The following is a 14632-nucleotide window of genomic DNA, read 5'->3' as shown; positions in this document are numbered from 1 at the left end:
TAACTTGATAACTGGGACCTGGTGCCTGCCACTGAATTTAGTCTTTCTGGTAGATAAGTGGTTGATATCCAAATATCTTTCTGGAGACACCATTGCCAATTTGTATGGCCAGATTGTCACATGATGTCGATTTGTTTCCACCCTGTGGTTAATGTATGCTACCACGGTGGTATTGGTATTGGGGGCTCCGTACCAATTGTACTGGCATCAGTTTGTAGTACCATGGAAAAGGTTACTGACAATGCTTGGATAGGAACAAGGCTAGAGTTATCTATCCACAATTTTAGTTCCATTTTAGCCTGATTGGTAGTTCCACAGATCTGTCAAAGTGACCTGCATAATTTAGAGTGCTTGTTTTTTGCTCTCTGTATGTTTTGGTAATGTAGAGGTCCAAATTGTGTGGCTGGAAAGGCAGCCATCATTATGCCAATTACTTTGGCTACCAATCTGATGGATGGTTTGCTGATGTCAGTGAGGTTTTTACAAGCCTCTATTAAATCTGTAGCCTTTCCCTTAGGCAGAGTCACCGACATGTGAACTGAGTCAATGGTGAAACCCCAGGTAGTCCATAGTAGTGGAAGACGTTAGTTTAGATTTAACTGGATGAAATCCCAGTTCCCCAAATAACTTTTTTGTGGCTGTTACAGTTTGTTTGGCCAATTCCAAAGTTTTTGCACACAATGAGTATGTCATCTAAATATGCCATGACCATGTGTATACGTTTCCGTAGAAACGCTTGGGCTGGTTTCAAAAATTTTTGTGAACAGCCTGGGCTGATGATAACCCATTTGGCAGTGCTTTATACTGCTAGAGTTGTCCCATCCAGTTGAATTTAAGTAACATCTGTGGTCACCTCGTATAGGCACTGAATAGTAAGCATCTTTAAAAATGATGCTGGCCATTGAAGTAACCTTTGGGAATTAATTGTTAAGCAGTAACAAAGGTATCTATTTTGTTAGATCTATGATGATGCGATGACCATCATCTTTTTGTTTATATCTCGGACACGAATTTTAATGGTCCGTGTTGAGTTTTCTCAATTACACCTTTTATGTAAAGCCGCTTCAGTTCAGCTTGCGCTTTTGATTTCTTTCAGCAGAAAGCATGAACATTCGGTTCAGTATATGTTGAACTGGAGGGCTGTACCTGTGTATAAACTCTATTGTATATCCCTGGATACTGCTTAAGATGTAGATATCGGTTGTTATCATGCTCCATGCATTCAGAAGAGAGTGTTATCTCCACCCAATCTCCGTGCCCACTGTTTGTAGGGAACCAGACCCACCTACCTCCATAGTTAGCAGTGGCAGGTTTACCTTTTTGTAGGTTCTTCGCTGTTGTAGCGCTTGGGTCTGGATTTACGGTTGGTTTGCGTTGGAGGTCCCGCATCTTCCGAGAAGGCCGGTCTGGGCCATGACCTAAAAGACTCATGTTTTTGAGTACCGGTCCTTCGAGCTTTCACCAGTTTTGCTGGTGGGTGCGTGGGGGTGCTAGGTTCCAGTAGGTTCTCTTGTTCCTGCACCACTTGCACACTTTCTTCTGCGGACTCCTCTTCCAGGTCAGCCCAGAACTGACCCGCAGTGCTTCCTTCTGATGAGGTAGAAGCACTGTGCAGCCCTTAAAGAGGTACTGCTGTGGGTTATCATAGGGCCCACAGTGACCCGACTCCATGTCCCGGAGTCTGTCACGTTGGAGCAAAGCTCCATACACCGCTTCTTCCCGCTCCAGCGCTCTCGGGCGCTGGCCGCCGGCGGTGATTCAAAGTCGGACTCCTCGGAGTCCACGACCTTGTTTGTTTTGTGTCTAGCCTTTCCGCCCGGCCGCGTGGATCTGGCCTGTGCGGAGGCGACATCGGGCACAGCTGATCCCACTATGGGTGATCCAAGTGCCGCTGGCTGCTGCTGGCTGCCCGCTGCTCCACGGTCCTCCTTCTCCAGCTTTGTCCTTACTGTCCTTCCGTGGAGTGGATATGGCCGGTGTGGAGGACATCTGGCACAGCTGATTCCATCTAGCCCACCAGCTTTGTCGCAGCCTGTTGTTTCTGCACCTGCAATCAGCATAGAAATGCAAAAAAGACCGCAGCTCTTACCTGCAGGTCCAAGTTTAAATCGTTGCTACGGGTGAGCGTCATTCTACCCCGTCTGCTGCCGTTAATGACTGGTCAAGTCAACGGACCCATTTGAATGGTCTCCCGCCCGGCCGTGGTGTTCTGGCCGGCGCGGGACCAAAAGTCGGCACTGCTCTCCTTATAACGGGAGATAAACGTGCCTTTGGCTGCTGCTGCCGGCTGCCTGCGACTCAGCTGTCTACCCCAGCCAGCTTCACTAGCAGCACTGTGGACACTCCAGCTTCCCCTCCTGTACAGACCTAGCGCGGGGAAAACATTAGTTTTGCTCCCTCTCCCGCCCGGCCCGGTGCGGGAGCGAGTCGGGAGCGAAAGTCGGGCACAGCTATTCCCATTACGGGATCCGATTCCAATCGCAGCTGTTGTCCCCTGTTGCGCTTACTCCACCTGGCTTAGCCACGGCAGGAGCGCAATCTCCTTTTGTCCCCTAATTTTAAAAAAGGGGACAGAGCACAAATACAACCCACTGTCTTTGTGGGTTGTTGGCTCCCATTTCCTCCACCCGTTTGGGGTGAAGTTTGGCACTCGCTCCCGTTATGGGAGATAGTGGTGCCGACGTCCGTTGCTGGCTGCCTGTTGCTTTTCAGCGGCAGCTCGGCAGCCTTCCTGCAATGAAGAAAAAGGTAAGGAAATCTCTTACCTGTGTTGCTGGTACTCAACCTGCCGTTTCGGGAGGAACGTCCTTCCTCCCGCTGTGATTTCCGCAGCTCCACGGACCCATGTAGCGTCCTCGGGGCTGTTGTCCGAGTTTGTCGGACTGACGGCTCCGGTGTCGGAGCTGAAGACGCACGGACTCCCGCTAAGGGAGACTGTCGTGCCACTGGCCGTTGCTGGCTGCCTGCTGCTTGCAGACTCCTCCACCGCCAGCTTTCAACAGCCTTCTGTAGGAAAAAAAGGTAAGTATGGAACGAAGTTCCCTTACCTTACTGTTGCAAGTTCGAAATCCTACCGACAATGACGAGTTGCAATGCGTGTAGCGCAATGGCACGCATGCGCCTGGCGGGGTTCTTCACGTAGTCACTCACGTGACTCCGAAGTAAAATCACCCTGCAGGGTGTTTAAAGTAAGTTCTAATACGAATAAGAATCAATCTGGTCTTTTGAGGGAGCAACCTTGTGCGAATCTAGTTTGTTTATTGTCAAGTGTGCCGAGGTACAGTGAAAAGCTTTTGTTGCGTGCTAACCAGTCAGCAGTAAGACAATGCATGTTTACAATCGAGCCATCCACAGTGTACAACTACTGTACCTGATAAATGCAATAATGTGAGTAATGTTTAATGCAAGATAAAACCAGTAAAGTCCGATCAAAGATAGTCCGAGGGTCTCCAATGAAATTGATAATAGTTCAGGGCTGCAGATAGACACAAGATGCTGGAGTAACTCAGCGGGGCAGGCAGCATCTCTGGACAGAAGGAATGGGGAGACCAGAAAAGTCACCCATTCCTTCTATCCAGAGTTGTTGCCAGTCCTGCCGAGTTACACTGAAGACAGACACAAAATGCTGGAGTAACCAGCATTGGCAGTTCCTTCCTACACACTTCAGGACTGCTCTCTAGTTGTTGGTAGGATAATTTCCAGATCTACGGGAAATGGTACTGATGGGATCATTCTACCAGGAGGAAAGGAAACATACATTCAATGGGCCGAATGGTCTCCTAAGTGATATTGTATGATTATACGGAGAATGTTTCCTTCAGTCCACTTCTAACACACGGGAAACTCATGAACCAATAATCTGGATTCATTCCAGGTTGCTCACTGTTAAAGTGAGACTTTTAACCAGCATGAGTGTTTTCACAAAGTTGAAAGTTCCTCCTTCTAAACGTACTCTTTTAAACAAAAAATTCCAATGCAGTTACTCTCGCTTTACAGTCGACATAACTGGGCCAAACGAGAGGGATATGAAAACTGTTCCACTCAATATACTGTGTGGGATTTTGGCAGGGATGTAAAAAAAACAGTGAAAACCAATAGCTTAATTAACCACCGTCTGGACTTAACATATAAACAGACTCTTGGTAATGTATCGCACAGGAGGAGGCCATTTGGCCCATCGTGTTTCTGCTGGTTGAAGAGAGGTTACCCAGCCGAATCCTGCAGATCAAGCTCTCCAGGTGGTTCCAGTTATCCAAGCACCTTTTTCAACCACTAGGGATTTCTGTCCCTTCTTTTCCAGACCCCTGCCCCTCTTCTGCCTTGCATGTTAAAGAAATATCCCCTTCCCTTCCCCCCTCTAAACTTTATACTGGGCACCTTAAATCTGTGCACCTTAATTATTTTTTAACGTTAATGGGTTAATGGGAGTTGCTATTAAACATGTCCAATAGTTCAATGATTATTTATTATCTCGTGTACCAAGGTACACTGATATTCATTTTTTGCATACAGATCAGGAGGCATTGCCATACATGGTACAATACCTAGTTAAGCACCTAATGCATGGAATCAGCCCGCTGTGTCTATTTGCAATAGTCGCCATGTATTGGTCACAGCAGAGAGAACACGCCCTAAGGGCTGTCGGACGGAGGTAACTGGAGGGAGCTACTGGAGACGACGGACGCGAGGATCAAGGGCCGGTAGGAGGGTGAACAACAGAGGCACATAGGTTTTTGGCCCAAACCGGTCAAGGGAGACGGAGGAAGGCCCTGCAGGAGCCTGGGGCTTACCTGGATCGGGAGCTGCTCCTGTTGGGCGAGTGAGCGGGCGGACTTTGGAAATGGCGCTAAAACATGGCGACGCCCGCATGTGTAAATATGCAGAAAGAATTTCACTGCGCAGTTGCACGTGACAAATAAAGCACAATTTAACCAAAATGCAAGAGTGGAGATTTTACTCCATATTAAATAGATGTGCAGGAGTTTAAAGGGGCTTTTGAAGGGTATTTAAAAGACTCTTGGGCAGTCACATTGATAGAAGAGGTTTGGAGGGGTATAGGGCAGCTGCAAGAAAGTAGGACTAGCTCAGTTAGGCAACTTGGTCAACATGGACAAGTCGGGCTGAAGGGTTGGTTTGTTTGCTCTACAGCTCTATCTCTATCGATCTCTCACTCTCTCCTTTCTTGGTTTTGCTCCATGATAAGGTGTTGAGCCACCAATTGCAATGGGTAACGGACTAGAACAACACTGTAAGGCATGCCAGACATCTATTGCCCCACTAATAAAGTCAAAATCAACTTGCCCTGAAAAGTGTGGGGGGAAAGGATTCATAACTCCTGAGGATTTCTGTAGAAACGTTTGCACTGAACAGCCATTTTAAGATCATAAGACGCAGGACAAGAATGGAATGCGGGAGGAACTCGGACCACCCGGAGAAAACCCACGTGGTCACGGGGAGAAACGTTCAAATGCCATACAGATACCCTCCCATAGTCAGAATCGAACCTGGGTCTCCGGCACTGTAAGGCAGCAACTCTACCGCAGCACCACTGTGTTGCACTTTAAATTCTAAAGTCTAAAATGTATAGTCTTTTCCCTGATTGAGTATAACGCAACAAATAAGCTTCCCACTGTACCTCGGTACAGGTGACGATAAACTATACTAATCTAACCTTCTTTATCTGATTGTCAAACATGAATATAACTTTTCTGTTTAATTTTTCTAACAGTGACCTGCCAGTTTCAGCGCTGGTGCCTCTGAGCGGAGAGAGTGTGGCTGCTGGTATTGTCTCCTGCATAATCATCTACCCCATCTATCTAATCATCATTCTGCTCTTCCGCAAATCTCGGAGCAGGGTAAGCTGAGACATCTGGAAATAAATCCTTTCCCTGTACGAAATGAATATTTATCTCTTTCTTTAAAAGTTTAGAATTCTTCTCCCACTTTGCCGAACAACAAAGTAAATGTGATTCTGTTCATGAAATAGCTGAATAAATCTGCCATAGAGAGAGAGAGACAGAGAGAGGACAGAGGGAGAGAGAGATGGAGGGAGAGAGGGAGGGAGAGAGGGAGGGAGGGGGGGGGGGGGGGAGGAATGGGTAGAGAGAGTGGGGGAGGAGGCACAGAGAGAGGGCACAGGGAAACTGGTCCATTGAGTCTAAACCTACTATCAACTACCATTCACCTTAATCATACATTAATCCCATTTTTTATCCTCCCCACATTCTCAGCAACTTCCTCCAGCTTCTAGCATTAACCTATAGAATCGGGACAGTTTGCTGTGATCAATCAGCCTACCAACCTGCAAGTATTTGAGATGCGGGAGGATACCCAGGCGGTCACGGGAGTGAATGGGAAAGTGCAAGAGCATAGAACTAGTGTGAATGGGTGATTGATGGTCAGTGTGGACTCAGTGGGCTGAAGGATCTGTTTCCCTGCTGTATCTCAAAACTAAACTAAATGTTGGAGAGGTAGAATGATGTTGATCGGATTGTTTTGCATGGACCCAATGGGCCAAATGGTCTCCTCTTGTGTCATAGTAAGTCAGGGCATTCTCACTCACAGGACTAACTGTGTCAAACAATAATGCTGTATATCCTCTCCTTCTTTCCAAATGCGACCGATTTTCTGAAGCAGAACATAATGCATAGCAGTTTAAACATGGTGGAGTTAATATCACCTACCAGGAACTGGTTCCTAGATATACAAAGACCTGGAGTAACTCATGGGGTCAGGCAACATCTCTAAGAACATGCATGGGTGATGTTTTGGGTCAGGATCCTTCTTCAGACATTGTAGAAGGAGGGAAAAGGTGAAAAAGAGGTCAGGAAGGGACAAAGCTTGGTAAGTGATAGGTGGAAACCGACACATAATGCAGGAGTAACCCAACGGGTCCAACAGCATCTCTGGAGAACATGGATAGGGGACTTTTCGGGTTGGGACCCTTCTACAGACTACAGAAATCACAGAGGGGGAGCAGTGAGAGAGGGTCTCACAGATCTCCCGCTGGAAAGAGGAGGAGAACGCCTTCATAGTAGGCATACCGTGAGGTGATCTCGCAGTGGGGCAATGATAGGTGAATACCAGTGAGAGATGGGGGAAAGGGGGTTCATGATTGTCAGATGGGTAGACAAAGTCCAGAGAAGAGGAGACAAAAGGGTGACAAAAGAGGACTAAATGAGACAAGGAGCCAAAATGATGTTGATAAGGAGAGAAGAGGTGTAAAATGTAAAACCTGAGGGAAGGTATATCAGTGGGTCCAGCAGCATCGCTGAAGGGAATGGTGAATGGGTCCCAATGGTGGAGGAAGGCTCCATTCTGGTCATCAAAGGGTGGACAGAATAAAGATATTATGAAGAAATCAATTACATGTAGAAAGAGTTGGAGACTTGCCTCCCTGAATAACTAAAACTAGTGAGTTATTCTGGTCAAGATCTGTCCGGGACGCAGTGAACCAGGAAACCTTATTTTGATCTATTTCTTTACTATGAAACGTCAAGAAGATACTTAAGACTTTGGAGTCTTTAGATTTTAGAGATACAGCATGGAAACAGGCCCTTAAATAACCCACTGAGTCCATGCAGACCAGCGATCGCCCTGTATGCTAACGCTATCCAACACACTGACAATTTACAGATGCCAATTAACCTACAAGCCTGCATGACTTTGGAATGTGGGAGGAACCCAGAGAACACCCACGGGGCCACAGGGAGAATGTACAAACCCTGTAGCCAGCACCCGTAGTCAGGATCGAACCCGGGTCTCTGGTGCTGTGAGGCAGCAACTCTACTGCTGCACCACCGTGCCACCAGAGTGTTTATCATACCACCATTGAGGAGCATGTTTCTAATTTCTCTTTATTCAATTTAAGATAATCCATGCATCTTTTTTTCCTGGTGTTAGTGCTCCTCTGGTCTAGAATGTGGCTCATAAGATTTGTTCAATAATATTTCAGTGAAGTGAGATGGGACATTTTGCTTCTTAAAAGTGATATGTACATATAAGCTGTTATTAGTGAAGAATGATTGAAGGGTAGAGCCTTCCAACTAAAAACTACACCCCTGCTCTTTTCCCATAGCCCTGTAAATATTTCCTCTTCAAGTATTTATCCACTTCTCCTTTGAATCCAATGTTCTTTTCCAACGCCCATTCTCTGGCAATGTGTTCCAAAGATAACAACGCCCTGAATTAAAATTATTCTTTCCCCCGAAGCACCTCTGGAGCTTTTGCCAATGGCTTTAGGTCTGAGTCCTCCTGTTTCTGATCTGTCTTCAGTCATCAGAGGGACATGTGAGCTTGTGGCAAAGTCTTAACTTAATGGCGACAGCCTCTACAGATCCTTTGTATCTGGAGTCGCCTCCCTGAGGAATTAAAACAAACTCCTATAGTTTTTTACAAATAACTTTATTTTGCTAAACAGTCATAAGTTCATAAGTCATAGTAGTGGAATTAGACCATTAGGTTCATCGAGTCTACTCGGCTTTGGGATGTGGGAGGAAACCGGAGCACCCGGTGGAAACCCACGCAGGGCATAGGGCAAAGGTGCAAACTACACACAAACAGCACCCGTGGGCGGGATTGAACCCAGGTCTCTTGCGCTGTGAGGTAGTGGCTCCACCAGCTGCGCCACTGTGCAGCATTTGTTGGACAAGAAGCTTCAAGTCGAGGCAGGTTCAGGATCAAGGTTCAAGAAAGCAGAGAAACAAGAGGCTCGACCCAAAATGTCACCTATCCATGATCTCCAGCGAGTTACTCCAGCACTAGAGGCAAGAGTGTTTTATTCTCATATGTACTGAGACAGAACAATGAAATTCTTACTTGCAGCAGCACAACAGAATATGTAAACACACAACTCTGTAAATACCATAATAAATAACAAAATAAGTTCAGTATATCTATGTTATATATATGTGTGTGTGTGTGTGTGTGTGTGTGTGTATATATATATATACATACTGAACCTATTTTGTTATCATCTTATCATATCTTATATCAAAACTCTGATCTTGGATGTATGTGTGTGTGGATGTATAATCACATCTGCTTGAAAAACCGATGCTCTAACGGTAAAAAATTTACATGTCCCTGTAGAGATTTAGCCCGTGAAGTCAAAAGTCACTTGACATGAAAAATGCATGCATTATTTCTCAAATTATTAATCAAAATGTTCAAAAATCTCAAATAACTTCGGCTGGCTTTGGCTTATGACGTGATGATGTCACAATGGCTGCACGTTGTGTTCACGCGCTGCAAGTGATGTCGCTCACTCACAGCCCGCTCACCCGCCCGGTTCCCCTCCTCCTCTCCCCCCATCCTCCTCTCCCCCCCTCCTCTCCCCAACTCCTCCTCTCCCACCCTCCTCCTCCCCCCCTCTCCTCTCCTCCCTCCCCCTCTCTCCCCCTCCTCTCTCCCCCTCCTCTCTCCCCCTCCTCTCTCCCCCTCCTCTCTCCCCCCTCTCTCACCCCTCTCTCCCCCCTCTCTCTCCCCTCTCTCTCCCCTCTCCCCTCTCCCCTTCCTCTCTCCCCTTCCTCTCTCCCCTTCCTCTCTCCCCTTCCTCTCTACCCCCTCCTCTCTCCTTCCTCCTCTCTCCCCCTCCTCTCTCCCAACTCCTCTCTCCCAACTCCTCTCTCCCAACTCCTCTCCCCCTCCTCTCTCCCCTCTGCTCTCTCCCCCCCTCCCTCCCCCCTCCCCCCTCCCCCTCTCTACCTTATTCTCTCCCCCCTCCTCTCTCCCCTTCTCTCTCTCTCCTCCCTTCCACCTCTCTCTTCCCCCTACCCCCTCTCTCTTCTCCCTCCTCTCTCTCTCCCCTTTCCCCCCTCTCTCCCCCTCCTCTCTCTCCCCTAGCAGTGATCAGCTTCACTGAAGATTTCATCCTATGTTTCACGTTATTCATGATTAAAGCTTTAAAAATGCCACTTTCACAAGATTTTTACATATTCTGATTCACATTTTCCCCTCTAGGCAAAGTCACCTTCACTGCAAATGTTATGCTTTATTTCTCGACTTATTAAAGTTATTTGCGATTAAAGCTTTAAAAATGCCAACATTCACAAAATTTTTACTGTTAAAATCATTCCTGCCAGCTTCCAACACACTTCGATACAATGTTGCAACACAGGGACACTCTGAACTTTTCACCTCAATGGGATTTTTCAGCAGGAGGGGAAGGGCCGAATGGTATTGCAGTTGGAACTGATGCAGTAGGCAGGGGAGTGCTGGAATCTTACATTCTGGAACGGGTTAAGTTACTTTGGGAGAATGGTTGAGTGGTGGACTATTGCATTGGGAGACTACACCGTTGGGGGAGCAGACATATTCTGATTCACATTTTTCATTAAAATAATTCTTGCCAGCTTCCAACACACTTCGATAAAATGTTGCGACACAGGAACACTTTGAACTTTTCACGTCACAGGAGGAGGAGGGCGAATTGCTATTGCAACACGCAGGGAAAGTGCAATTGGAATTTTTTTAGAGCCCACTGCTGAGGGAGGCAGGGAGTGCTGGAATCTTCCGTTCGGGAACGGCTTGAGTTGGAGGACCATGCCTCCCATGGGGGCTACGGGTAGGGAACGGGTGCGTTGGGGAAGCAGACCCAACGGGTCTGCACTTGGTCTAGTATATATAAAAATAGATATACTGAACCTATTTTGTTATTTATTATAGTATTTACAGAGTGGTGTGTTTACATATTCTGTTGTGCTGCTGCAAGTAAGAATATATATATATATCTATTTCTATATCTATATATATATATATATATCTATATATGGATGTGGGATATAGGGATGGATATACATAAACAAACAATAATAGTGCAAATCCAAAAACAATGTCCCCAAGTCCATGTAGTTCCTAGTTTATTTGGAGGTTGTAATGTTTAATAGCCTGACAGTGCTTTGAAAGAACCTGATCATTACAGTTTTCAGACTCCTGTACCTTATTCCCGATGGCAGGAGAGAAATGAGTGTGGCCCGGGTGGTGTAGGTCACTGATGATGCTGGCTGCCTTATTGAGGCAATCGACGTGGGGAGGTCAGTCAGTAGCCGTGATGGTCAGGGCAGTGTCCACCCCTTTCTCCAATCTTCTTCCTTCAATTTTGTGAAGCATTTCTGGATCCTGCAAACTTTCACAATTGGTCTTCACCGCAGGCTACGATGACGGACTCGGGTCCGCATGAATCGGACGTGCTGGAGATCGATGACTACGTTGATCCTTCCACGGCAGGCAGTTCTTTCCTGACCTTCGCGGACAACCTGGAGGAGGTGAGTGTGGGAGATGGGCGGGCACCGCGATTAATGCCCACTGCCCTGGGAGCATGATCAGGCGATGCAAACCCCTACGGTTGGCATGTGATGTCATTAGGAATAGGAGTAGAATTATGCCATTCGGCCCATCAAGTCTACTCCACCTTTCAATCATGTTTGATCTATCTCTCCCTTTTAACCTCATTCCGCCTTCTCCCCATAACCTCTGACACCCGTACTATCTATCTCTGCCTTCAACTTGTGAGATCTGCCCCTTCTCCTGTGCCCATTGAGTGTGTCCATGGGAAAGCCCTTCCCCTCAACAATGACCTTCCTCAATGGAGTTTCATTTTAACCGTCAATTTCCTTCTAGGATTTCAAAGAGAAGCTAAAGACTGACGTCACAGCCAAGAGGTGAGTGTGACAACTGTTTGTTTCCGAATGTCCATCTCAACTTCCCCCTTTCGGTTTTGAAGTCAGGAGGTCCTTTCCGCCGGTCTGCTGGGTCTGCTGAGTCCTTTCCGCCGGTCAGTGAGATGTCATTGAAGTCATAGAGTTATACAGTGTGGAAACAGGCCCTTCGGCCCACCACATTCATTCCAACCTTTTCTCCATCTACACTAATCTCATTTGCATGGGCCGTATCATCATATGCCTTGCCTATTTGAGTATCTGTCTAAATGTTTCATATATGTTGTGACTGTATCTGACTCCAATTCCTCTTACTGCGAGCTGTAAAATTCAATGGTAAGACATGAAGTACAGGAGTCACTCGGCGGGTCAGGCAGCATCCATGGAGAACATGGATAGGTGACGTTCCAGGTCAGGATCTTTCTTCAGATTGAGTCAGGGTGAAGAAGGGTCCTGGCTTGCAAACGTCACCTATCCATGTATTCCACGGATCCAGTCAGACCCGCTAAGTTACTCCAGCACTTTGTGTCTTTCCTTGGTAAACCAGCAACTGCAGTTCCTTGTTTCTACAATAGTTCAATGGTACTTTATTGTCACATGTACCTAAATTTAGACTTTAAACTTTAGAGATACAGCCCACCAAGTCCGTGCTGACCAGCGATCACCCCATCCACTATGACTATCCGACATGCTAGGGACAATTTGCAATTGTATCAAAGGCAATTAACCTATAAACCTGTACATCTTTGGAGTGTGGGAGGAAAGAGGAGCACCAGGAGTAAACCCATGTGATCACAGGGAGAACGTACATACTCTGCACAGACAGCACCCATAGTCAGAATCAAACCTGGGTCTCTGGCGTTGTAAAGCAGCAACTCTAAAGCTGTGCCACAGTGCTGCCCAACAGATATAGTGAAAGTGTTTCAGAAGGAACTGCAGATGCTGGAAAATTAGAGGTAGACAAAAATGCTGGAGAAACTCAGCGGGTGAGACAGCATCAGATATAGTGAAAGTCCTTCTTTGCATACAATTCAGTTAAATCATACTATACATTAGCACATTCATAAATAAGTGCAAAAATTCAACAATTGTAGTGCAGGAATAATCGACTTCAACTTTTCATAATCAATAGTTGACCCAGCATCAATTTCAGCAACTCTACCGCTGCGCCACTGTGCTGCCTCCACAACTCTCTGCAATTTCTTGCTTGGTAATGTAGTGCCTGTAATTACTCATCTGTCTGCAGTGCACCCAGCTGGCCTGACTATGACACCATGATGAATTGGCCGGACCTGTTGAGTGATCAGTCCTACATGGGCAGCAACGTTCCCAAACTGAGGAGAGGACGAGGAACACGACACCTCGGAATCGAGACGCAGTTGAGTTCAGATGATGAGCCACTCTCCCTTGGCTACGAGCAGGCCATGGCCAAAGCCTTCTCTGCATCAGGTAACCCTGCAGACACCATCCGTGAATGAGGACTCACTGAAGTCCTCCAAGGAACCAGAGCAGAACTAAAAAGTGCTAGAGTAACTCAGAGGGTCAGGCAGCATCTCTAGAGAAAAAGGATGTGTGATGTTTCAGGTAAGGATCCTTTTTGGAAGAAGGGTCCTGACCCGAAACGTCAAACAGAGATGCTGCCTCACCCACTGACAGATATCCAGCACCTTGTGTCTATCTTTGGTATAAATCAGCATCGGCAGTTGTTTGTTTTTACAGAGTAGAACGACCTTTGCGTAGCACCTTCCACAGCCACAGATCCTCCCCAAAGCTCTTGAAGTCAATGCCCTTTGAAGTAAAAAAGACACATAGTGCTTGAGGAATAGTGAGTCAGGCAGCATCTCTTGCGAAATAATGTTATAAAAATGAACTGCACATGCTGATCTACACCAAAGATTGACTCAAAATGCTGGAGTAACTTGGCGGGTCAGGTAACATCTCTGGAGAAAAAGGATGGGTGAAATTTCAGGTTGGGTTCCTTCTTCAATCTGAAGAAGGGTCCGGACCCAAAATGTCACCTATTCAATCTCTCCAGAAATGCTGCCTGACCCGTTGAGTTACTCCAGCATTTTATGTCTAGCATCTCTTGAGAACATGGATGGACAACATTTCATTTGTGAGGAATGGTTCTGCCCCAAAATGTTGCCTATCCATGTTCTGCAGAGATGCTGCCTGACCTGCTGGCTTGTTATACCAATCCAGAAGTTACCAGGACTTTTTTTTTGCTAAATTACAGTTAGATTTACTTATCTGACGTCCTCATTTTAGCTTAGTTTAGTTTAGAGATACAGCGTGGATACAGGCCCTTTGGCCCATGTAGTCCACGCCGACCAGCGATCTCTGTCCACTAGCAGCATCTTACACACTAGGGTCAATTTACAATTTTGTTTACCAAAGTCAATTAATCTACAAACCTCTATGTCTTTGGAATGTGGGAGGAAGCAGGAGCACCTGTGCAAAACCCACGCGATCATAAGGAGAACGGACAAACTCCACACCAGCGGCACCCATAGTCAGGATCAAACCCGGGTCTGGAGCTGCAAGGCAGCAACTATACTGCTGTGCCACCGTGCTGTCATTTGCCAAGGTGGGCTTCAAAGACATCGATGAGTTAACATTGAAGACCCTTCCTCAGAGAATCATTGACTCGAAACAACTGATTCTCTCTCCACAGCTGCCTGACCTGCTGGGTTTTTTTCCAGGATTTTTGATTTTTATTTGAGGTTGGCAATGATTGGGTCAGTTTATTTATTATATCCTCAGGCAGAGATTTTGAAAGAGCCGAAAACCTGAAATTGTTGCGGTAGTATGTCATTTGCTTTTTAAGCCTTCACCAACTACAATCTATGGTGATTTCCCCAGCAGCTGAACACCTGATACAGCGAATGACCTTAGGAGGGAATAATGATCTGTCAACCTCACACGACAGTGGCCGAGTCTCTCTGGACCTTGAGAGTCACTTAATATCCAACCTG

General features: G+C 46.5%; 1 protein-coding gene across 1 annotated transcript in view; it reads left to right on the top strand.

The window, feature by feature from the left end:
* pkd1 (polycystin 1, transient receptor potential channel interacting) overlaps positions 1-14632 on the top strand; it is a 178907-nt gene that overhangs the window by 132277 nt on the left and 31998 nt on the right. Inside the window, 5 exon segments of the mRNA XM_033016786.1 lie at positions 5729-5855; positions 11151-11264; positions 11620-11660; positions 12904-13106; positions 14523-14631. Of these exon segments, the coding sequence (XP_032872677.1) occupies positions 5729-5855; positions 11151-11264; positions 11620-11660; positions 12904-13106; positions 14523-14631 (594 nt within the window).

This window comes from Amblyraja radiata, unplaced genomic scaffold (assembly GCF_010909765.2).
Source record: "Amblyraja radiata isolate CabotCenter1 unplaced genomic scaffold, sAmbRad1.1.pri scaffold_4_ctg1, whole genome shotgun sequence".
Classification (NCBI taxonomy): domain Eukaryota; kingdom Metazoa; phylum Chordata; class Chondrichthyes; order Rajiformes; family Rajidae; genus Amblyraja; species Amblyraja radiata.
Note: the sequence above shows the minus strand (reverse complement) of the source record. Positions and strands in the feature narration are given on the sequence as shown.